A 10118-nucleotide genomic window follows, 5' to 3' on the forward strand; every position below is an offset into this window, starting at 1 on the left:
AAGGGAATGAAGGTTTCTTCTAGTTTTGTACATGGGGAAATGAGACCCAGAGCAATAACATGACTCAAGCAAGACCATGTTCTTAGGGTGGGGTAGCATCAGAAAAAGTGTCCAAGTTTCCTGAGTTAAGTCTCTTCAGTGTTACACTGTTCCTCCTCCTCTGTTTTTGTGCAGGAGGATCATGGCATCCCTCCAAAGCCATGTGCCTGGCTGGGTGGGTACAGGGGATGCAGGGAGTTGAGGAACCCACATGCATGCGCCAAGGACAGAACTGTACAGCTACTTAGCTCCTCTCTGCTGCCATCTCTGCATTTGTGGGGAGCTCTTAGCTCTGGTTACAGGGGCCAAGATTTTCTGTACACATGAACACTGCTTAACACCTGGAAAATCCTGCTGGGTCCATGCCCTACAGCAGAGGAGCCATGGCATGCAGACAGATTGCTGAGCTGGTACACAGCTCAAATCCCACATGGATCTTGATAGAGGTGTCCCAGTGACCAGGAGCAGTGTAGAGAGCTGTGCAGTGCCAGGGGCTGGGGACACCTCTGCAGTGGGGCAGAAAGAAGAGGTAGGTACTATGGCACCCGGGCGTGTCTGAGGATTAGTTGAGTGAAAGGAGATAAGCATTTCTGCAGGAGAAAAGGAATTGTCTTTGCTGTGTCCTTATTATGTTATCTCTTACTCTGGATCTAAAGGGATMCTGTACATCAACCCAGCGGATCTGGGCTGGAATCCCCCAGTGAGCAGCTGGATTGACCGGCGAGAGATCCAGTCGGAAAGAGCCAACCTGACTATTTTGTTTGACAAGTATCTGCCGCTTTGCCTGGATACCCTTAGAACAAGGTAACACATAAAGAGATGAATGTAATTCTGATGACAGGGGCAGAGAGACACCTACTGCCTTCCAGATCACCCTGTGCTCTGCTAAGGTTGAGTTGCATGTGGCATTGGTGGGTGTTTCTTCCCTGCCCCTAAGACTCCTGAGCATCATTGACTTAACCACATAGAAATGTGGTAAATAGGAAGTGGCGGAGGAGTGTGGGTGCTAACACTCCTTCTCATCATTTGCTGGCCAGATCTGGTTTTTATTTAGTTTTTCTTCTACTCCTTGTGTCAATTCTGCATGTCTTAGAGMGGAAATCCGGAAGATCCTAAAGAGGAACTCTTTTGAGTCTCCTGACATGTCAAGCTGTCCCTGAGTCCAATCCACAAGTCATTTTTCACTAGAGCAGATTTTAAACCATTACTTAAGAAAGTTTTCAACCCACCGTGCAGAAAGTGGAGAGAACAGATCCTTTTTCTCCTTCCCACTTTTTTCCCCTGCCCCTTAGTTATCACAAGAAAGTTGGTGTTTTTGAGAAAAGTTAGGATTGCTCGCCTGGCARTTGTCTCTTTAATTACTTTTCCTGATGGATTTGGACAAAATGAAATCAGTCTCTGTGGATATCCAGCTTGGATGTGTTTCGTCATTTGACACCAATGAATAAGAATAACTTTGATTTTTGGAAGAGCTCTGATGCTCCCTAGTGTAGTGCATTGTGGGTCCTTCTCAGCCTAGCAGTGGTAAACAGGGCTGCAGGCTTATGTTAGCTTCCAAATGCTGCCTATGTAGAAGTCCTCTGGAGTGGTTCTTGCTCGTCATCGTGGAAAATGGCTGTCTTAATAGTGAAATGATGAGGACTGGCCATGGTAGAGTTCTAACAAACTTGAGTCGGAGAACTTTTCCCATCCTGTTTGCACCTCAGTTAAACAAATAAAAACAACATAAAAAGAATACCAGCATAAAATCAAGTGTGGGGGTTGTCAGCCACAACGGTGGCATGTCAGAATGGGATGAGTTAGTGAAAACAGATGTCTTTCTAAGTAGGAGGTAGGCAACTTAATGGAGAGGCTGCTTTCTGTGAGACCAGGCTGATTATAACCATTGACAGCACAGTCCAGTGGACATTTCTCACTCTATTTGCTGAATACTGTGTCAGACCATGAAATCCACAAGATTAGCTGCAGGCAGCCCTGAGCTGGGTATTTTGATAGCTTGCTTAATTCAGAAATTGTAGAACCAACCTTTCAAATAGCTGTAATTACTTTATGGAGGACTTCAGTGCTGCTACTTCAGTGCTAGAGTTTGGAATTCTSTAAGTGTAGCTTAAATGAATGTAAACTGGCAAGATGAAAGGGTTTATTTTATTACTCCTCTATTTGACCGCTTTTGAACTTGTCGTATTCACAGGAAATCATTGCCTTTAGCAACTCTTCCATTTTACTTTTTTTTAGAGGATCAAAGTTTTAAAATGCTTGAAACTTCTGATTACTATTATTACCTGTGTATGTGCTGGTGGCAGCAGGTCTAGGGGAGAGAATGGGTGTTTCCTTTCTTGCTGTACCAATGGATAAGACACACACTGCAGAAAAGCAAAATGTTAATATCCTGAAAAAAGCATGTCTTCCTGGATTGTGAGCAATTGTGTTGCTGGATTCAGTTGTATTTCATATGCTGTCAATTTCCATCCTTTAGATTTAAGAAGATTATTCCTATTCCAGAGCAGAGTATGGTTCAGATGTTRTGCTATCTCCTTGAATGTCTCCTGACAGAGGAGAACACACCTCCTGACTGTCCCAAGGAACTGTATGAACTTTACTTTGTGTTTGCTGCCATCTGGGCCTTTGGTGGATCAATGTTTCAAGACCAGGTAAGAAGGAAGCTGCTGCTTCAGCATCTTCTATGCAGATTTCTACCCCTCTTCTTCTAATTTCCAGACTATAACACTCTATCAGTAATGCTGAGGCTCCCATATAGGTGATAATGAACTAGAAACCTTAATGCCATAGTTCCTTTTCATTTTGTAAAATACATTGTTATCCAAGGCATAACACCAGAATGAAAAGGATAAAGAGTAAAGTGATAAAGGCAGAAGGGTGTTTGCTTATGTACATGCATTTCAGTAAGAGAAACATCAAGTTAATTAATAGAAGCCTGCAGATGTGCACAATGCGGTCAAATTAAGACTGACTTGTCAGATGAATATATCATTGGAAGAGTGTTTCAGCCATCCGACTGCATGGAAAAACACATCCATATTTTTGCATGTTTTCACTGTATAATGCTAACCAGCCAATGCTTTGTCACCACTGGATTTTATTAAAGACAGGCAGATGTCAGGTATCAGCTGTCCTGATTTTCTAATAAGTTATTTAAAAAAGAGAAGTGACAAGCTGAGTAGAACAGGCTGTGAGGATTACTTGCTTCCATTTAAGTGGAAGTATCTAGTGGTTCTGCTTCTTGAAATACTTATTTTTTGCTAGAAGCATGCTGTTGAGCCATCAGGGCTATCAGAGAAGTTCACAAGCTTCAGGGCCTTTGGGTACTGAAATCTTTTGGAGGTCTGACCAGAAACATCTCAGGTGGATCCTCTGGCTGTTGAACTGTTATAAAAATCTTGTGATATGAGATGTGAAAAGATCCCTCTTTAGAACGTTGAGTTTCTGAGAGTCAGGCCAAAGTGTTTTTGACCTTTTGTCCTTCAGACTCCCTGATATGCAAAAACGTATCTGCATGACCATTTTACTAACTGACAGGGAGGTTTTGGTTGGCTGTTTTAGGCACTGAGCTTGAGAAACTGTGCTGAGAGTCTACTGTTGGGCATTCTCTGGCATGAGTTGCTGGACTCTTGGTGAACTGATGTCCATACTAAAGACTATGTTGCTGGAGGGCACAGTCAGAGACCAAGATATCCTTGGGCCATGAGGATTAATTGGACTATGCATCACTAGTGGTGTCCTTGACATTCAAAATGTACTCATGTCCGAGAGAGAGAGGAAGACAAGGCACTACTCTTTATGCTGCTTCCCACAGTACATCTATCCTGTGGATTAATTGCAGCTGTCAGCCTCTGAATCCCTCAGCTTGCATTAGACAAGGTGGGTGTGATCTCTTGCACAGTGATGTTACTGTAAGACTGAATTCTCTCAAGGTCAGTATTTGAGTTTTTATACTTTCYGATCCTTCTTCAAGCCTTTGTGCTCAAAATGTGGGAGAAACACAGWTTTCCAGGTGAGCTAAAACTCGGTCACTTTGTTAGAAGCTTTGCCATGAGTACAACAGGAATCTCTAAAGAATCTTCTCCAGACTTGCTGTGGGAAATAACAGGCTTTTACTGCTGTATCTGGCCTCCCTCATGTGCCTCTCCAGGCCTTGTTCTCTGTCTCTCCCTGAAGACTTATACACAGGCAAGGGGAAACAGACATTTCCTTTAACACCACCTCCTTGTTCTGCCCCGTTTCTTTGCTGTATGGCTTAGTTTGGCACAGCAGGGCTGTCTCTTGATTTCCAAGTAATTGTAAAAGCTGCTGCTGTTTTATGACTTCCAACTGTTAACAGTAATAATAGACAAGAAGAAAATGTGCTGTGTGTCAGAGCCCCACCATGAAGCTGCTGCCATTGGGGCCGTCCTTGGCTCTGTTCCACGGTTCCGTTCCCATGCTTGCAGAATGGCAATCTATGTAGGCATTGCTTTCTCCAATCTGATCACTATATAAGCTGGAGAATTGTGCAGAGGAGTTTAAAAGCGTGTGTTGCACCTGGAGCCCTTGACTTTGAGTATCAGGTTGTCAGCAAGTGGCACAGTGAGCAATGTGAGAGGCTGGCAATGCCTGTGGCTGCGACTGTGTTGAGACCTATCTGACACCATAGCTGCTTCCCCCGCTTGGGCAGAGGTGATGCTGTTCTCAAAGKTCCTTTGAGTGCACTCTCAGGGTCTCTTCATTTTCGTTTCATTTGCTTCACCATTCACCAAAAATGTCTGCTGGACTGTTCATGCCAAGGAGTAGATGCTTTGGAAAGTAATGAACAGCTGTTAGCATGGCTCAGGCAAGACATAGTACTTACCTAGAGCTGTCCCTGCCTAATAGTCATTGAATGACCTTTGAGAGACCAGCTTTCTTGGTCCTTATGGATGATTTAATCCTCCATTTCCTATGTGCTGGTTGGGAAGTAATCAGCCTTTGTGTTGTCAATGCAGGATGGTTTAAAAAAAATAAAAAGAAAGAAAAAGACTTGGCAAAGCACTGCTTTTCCTTGCTTCAGGAGTACAAAACTGCTTTCTAATTAGAAGACTTTATAGCTCCTGAAGCAAGTCAGCTGATGTGTGGTTGCATGGCAGATGTCCATGCCATTCTTTTGCAGCTGAGAGAGTCAGTCCTTGGCATCACTTTTATGGCCCCCTGCAACTAGTAGGCTTTTCTGCATGCTGTCTGCCTTGCTCATTGGGGAATGGTGGGCCATAAAACAGCACGTTCTTACTGGGTCTTTGTGCAAGTTGCAGGAGCTGTGTGGGGGCACARCATCCCTCTGGGAGATTTTACTTTGAGGCTGGACTCTGTATTGCTGCTTTTGATGCTCTGTAAATGTCAGAGCTGAGAATACGAGGATACAGCAGTCCGAGCAAGAGCGAGTGAAAGCCTGATGAAAAATGATCCAATATAAAATCTGTTTATTGCTCTCCATTGAAGGTGCCCTTCGTGCTGACCTTTTGCTGCTGAAATGTCAGGATAAACAGTCTGGAAGGCTTCCTGCTATTCTGCGCTTGTTGGTGGGTAGTGTGGCCCCTGTATAAAAACAGATGATAGATTTGCCATTTCAAGGCTCTGAAATTAGCAGAAATACATATGGGGTTTTTATTAAGGAAGCAGTTTGAGTTCAGCGCAGTTCTGGCAATGTATCTGGGGATGGAGTGGCTCCACTTAACTGCTCTGTTAGGGAGGGCAGGCAGCAAGCACATCATAATGCAGCTGCAGGCAGTTTGGCTGTGCAGGGCTAAGGATACCCTTATGAGAAAGCTTTTACCAGTGATGCACATCCCTTTGCACTGCCAACAGGAGAATGGAGAGTTACAGATATTCTAACTCTCTGAATAGCACGAGACTGCAAAATCCCGAACACAAATAATGCGTTTTTAAAATCTTCTGGTTTGTTGATGGATGGTGACTCAAGATACTTTATAGTTCACTCAGTTCAGCTAAAATCATTGTTTTCCTGGTGGAGGTTTAGTGGTTATGTGAAATGCATTGGTGGTCCCAGATGGGCTTCTGGACAGGGAAAGCATATCAAACTGCTATGAGGAGAGATTTGCAGATGCTCTAGGAAGAATCCATAATGTTAAAGCTGACTATATTTTACACCCAGTATCTTAAAGATGTTGTCTTAAAGGACATGTTCCCCCTCCTTCCCCTGTCCACTCTTCCCCAGGGCAGAATGCTGCAATGCCTATTGTCTGAGTGGAAAGCCAGTCAGACTAAGTGACTTGCCCAGTGTCATATCGGACGTCTGTGCCAAAGAGGAGAACTAAACGCATTTTGCAAGCCCTGACCCAGCATCTAAACCAAAACAATCACCTCAGCTGTTAAAAAGTTCAGATGCCCTGAAATCTGTATGCGTAGAAGGACATAATGGGGAAAGATAGGGAAGTAGGGGCTTCCAGGGCGGTAGGGCAGCACAAAAACAAAGCAGAGCCACGGGAGCAAGGTCGCTTTCTAATGCTTCGGTACACTGGTGTCTGCAGTCCACATCTCCACATAAGAACATCGTGGTTTGGAAAACAGATCAGAAGACAACAACTAAGTATTAATAGAATGTTATGATTTATGAGGAAAGGCTTTAATATGCATGCTTTGGCTAACCATGACCAAGGATGTAGGCAGATGTTGTGTCCTTGTCTGTTGGAAGAAGTAGGCACCAAGAATCAATCAAGTGGCCTGTTTAGTCATAGGCACGTATTTCTCTTTTTCAAATTGATCCATCTATCTCATCTCAGACATACCAAGAATGATCAACACAGAGAATGAATTATTTAGGTGAATAAATAGGAGTGATGAGATGAAATGAAGAAAATGAAAAATTAGACATAATAATAGGAGAATGGATAAGATCCCTTATGCTGTGGAATATGTTTTAAGGACAAATCCCACACTGATGGCATGGGATAGATAAATTTCCATCACTAATGAATTTCTCGGGATTARCATATTTGCTTTGCCTTTTGTTTTGCAGCTTGTAGACTACAGAGTGGAATTCAGTAAGTGGTGGGTAACAGAATTCAAGACTATCAAGTTTCCCTCTCAGGGAACAGTCTTTGACTTTTACATTGATCCAGAAACGAAGAAGTTTGAACCTTGGTCCAAACTTATTCCCCAGTTTGAATTTGATCCAGAAATACCATTACAGGTATGTGAATCTTTTTGTTAGGGAAGAATACATGCATGCTAGTGATTGTGCATGGGTGTTTCAGTGAAGTCTTATGAAGTGTCTGACGTTTCTTACTAAGGATGGCATTCTTTCTGAGATACAACTAAGTCTCCCTGCTTTCTTTCCTGTGTGCTGACTGTGACAACACATCTCCAATTAGTCTTTGAAATATGACTGATGTACAGGGACAAACTCAAAGTCATCCCAATTACTGAGCAGTTGGTGTATTAATGGAAGTGTGCGTCCAGAGTTCATTCAGAGAGGTGAAGTTTGGCTGCAGAGAGAAACGAGATGTAAGACAACATAGCAACAAAGCTCCTGATGAGCCACATCATCATTCTGTGCCTGACCAAAACTAGAGATATTTTCATGATTTAGACAAAAAATGAAGGTTTGTGCAGATAGAGAATTGCTTTTGCCAGCTATGCTTTTTTTTTCCTTTTATAAGTGCGATGTGAGATGATGACTTGGAAAAATTATTACTGTTTTAGCAAAATGTATTCTGCTGCTAACATCCAATTGTCAAAGTTTCGTTTCTACAGATAGTTCGATATAAACTGGGAGCAGCGTATCATTTTTTTCTCTTTGTGATCAGTAAACTTCACTCATTACTGGGTTCCCCAGTTTATCTTCTCCCCAAATTGTGGTATGAGAGTTTTGGTAGTAATGGAGATCACTTATCTGCTCATTATCCACTTCTCAGACTTGTCTGGTGCCTACAACTGAAACGGTCCGCGTGCGGTACTTCGTGGACAAGCTCCTGGAGCACCAGCGGCCAGTGATGCTGGTGGGGAATGCAGGCACGGGGAAGTCTGTGCTGCTGGGAGACAAGTTCTCGTCTCTGGACGTGGATGTGTACATGGTGAAGAACGTTCCGTTTAACTACTACACCACCTCCGCCATGCTGCAAGGTAAGGCAGGAGCCGAGTGCTTCTGCTGGACAGGTTACTGAATTCCCAGGGTGTCTGGGGGTACACATGGGGATTCAGAAGTTGGTGTTCACTGTGGCAGTTGGAAGGAGACATAGGACCAGGATACTCTGTGACTGCTGTAGACTCTCATGAAATTCTGCAAGTTGGCAAAATGCCCTGGAATCTGGCAGGGGTGAGAGGGAACTGCAGCCCAGATGCAGTTCTCACATGCCTTGGAAGAAAAAAAAAAAAAAAAAAAAAAAAAAGCAACAAAAAAACAAACCCTATGGACACCAGACTCTTGGTTTTGGGCTATATGCCATTTTCCAACAGGAGGATTTGAATTCTAAACACCAAGACCCTAGTTCAGGACTTTTGAAGCATGTGCTTATATCTGCTATTTTGTACAACTTACAGCTCATAATGAACTTGAAGTGTGTATTTAATATGCTTGATTTTAAGCCCATGCTGAATAGGATGGGTTTCTTGGCTAGAATCCAAACTGTCATCAGGGTGCACTGATAGGAATTGCATCCCAATTAGTACTGAAGATGGTGCTAAATGATATATTGAGGCTAAAATCCAAGGTCTCCTGCTTCCCAKTGCTGTCCTTGGTGTTTTACTACAGCTTGACATACTCCCATGGAGCAAGGATTGTGTGCCTGCCTCCAAGGACAGTGCTGCCAGGAGGCATTAGGCTTTCTCATCCTAGTGGGACCCGGAGCCCCAGGGAAGTGCTGGCTCCTGAGAAGTTCATGAAAGTTGTGCTGACAAGGATTTGGGCAAATCAGTGAAAAATGAAGTTTGAGACCAAAACTTTTAATAATTAGGTTGATTTTACTGAATAGTCTCTTTAGATAAGAAGAGAAAGGAGGAAATTCTTGAAAACAGAGACACATTTTGAATTGCCGTTTTCACTTGGACTTGAGCTAGAGAGGTAAAATATTTTTTTACATGTGTTCACTAAGCAGGAGTGAAGCAGGCTGTTTTCCATTTTATTGAATTGAATGGTAGTAGTGGGTCAGCATGAAACAAAATGCTTCTTTTATATCATCTGTTTAAAACCTCATTTGATGTGATCCAGATGGCCTGAAATCCTTCTGGTCCCCAGCCCCTAAATGGGAGCACTGTCCTTGGGGCATCAGTGAGAATGAAGATTTAACCTTCCCAGCCTGTGTTCCTGCTGACCAAGGATTTTAAATTGGGGACAAACCTGTGTTTTCAGTAAATCTGACATGTCAGGGACCCTGTCACAGGGTTTCTAGCCTGCATGAGTAATATGAGTCAGAGCAATGAGGAGAGAGCCACTCCATTTATTTGTATTATTTACCACTAGTAGAAAAATGAGGCAGATTGGGAGCATGTGAGATCAAATTCAAACATCACTTCCTCCAAACTCAAGAGCAGTGCATCTCTATGAGTAAGAAGTGCAACATAAGGGGCAGGAGACCTGCATGGGTGAGCAAGGAGCTCCTGGACAAATTCAGACAGAAGAAGAAAGTACACAGAATGTGGGAGAGGGGACAGACTACTTGGGAGAATTACAGGAATGCAGTCAGAGTATGTAGAGAKGCWRCAAGRAAGGCTAAGGCCCAAGCTGGAATTGAGTCTTGCAAGGGATGTTAAGGACAACAGGAAGGGCTTCTTCAAATGCATCAGCAGCAAGAGGAGGGCTAGGGAAAATGTGGGCCTGCTCCTGAATGGAGCGGGGGCCCTGGTGACAAGGGATACAGAGAGGGCAAAATTACTGAATGCCTTCTTTGCTTCAGTCTTCACTGCTAAGGGCAGCCCTCATGAATCCTGTAGCCTGGACATGAGGGAGAAAGTCTGGATAAAGGAAGACTTTCCTTTGGTTGAGGAGGATAGGATTAGAGACCTTCTGGATGGACTAGACATCCACAAATCCATGGGCCCAGATGGGATGCACCCACGGGTACTGAGGGAGCTGGCGGATGTTGTTGCCAGGC

The 10118-nt window shown here is 43.6% G+C and overlaps 1 protein-coding gene across 1 annotated transcript in view; it reads left to right on the forward strand.

Moving 5' to 3' along the window:
- DNAH9 (dynein axonemal heavy chain 9) overlaps positions 1–10118 on the forward strand; it is a 211248-nt gene that overhangs the window by 55360 nt on the left and 145770 nt on the right. The window contains exons 35-38 of the mRNA XM_085306864.1: positions 696–843; positions 2516–2690; positions 7046–7219; positions 7944–8151. Coding sequence (XP_085162990.1) covers positions 696–843; positions 2516–2690; positions 7046–7219; positions 7944–8151 — 705 coding nt within the window. The remainder of the gene's footprint in view (positions 1–695; positions 844–2515; positions 2691–7045; positions 7220–7943; positions 8152–10118) is intronic.

The sequence above is a fragment of the Rhea americana genome, unplaced genomic scaffold (assembly GCF_003343005.1).
Source record: "Rhea americana isolate MKP2758 unplaced genomic scaffold, rheAme1 scaffold_249, whole genome shotgun sequence".
In the NCBI taxonomy this organism is placed as follows: domain Eukaryota; kingdom Metazoa; phylum Chordata; class Aves; order Rheiformes; family Rheidae; genus Rhea; species Rhea americana.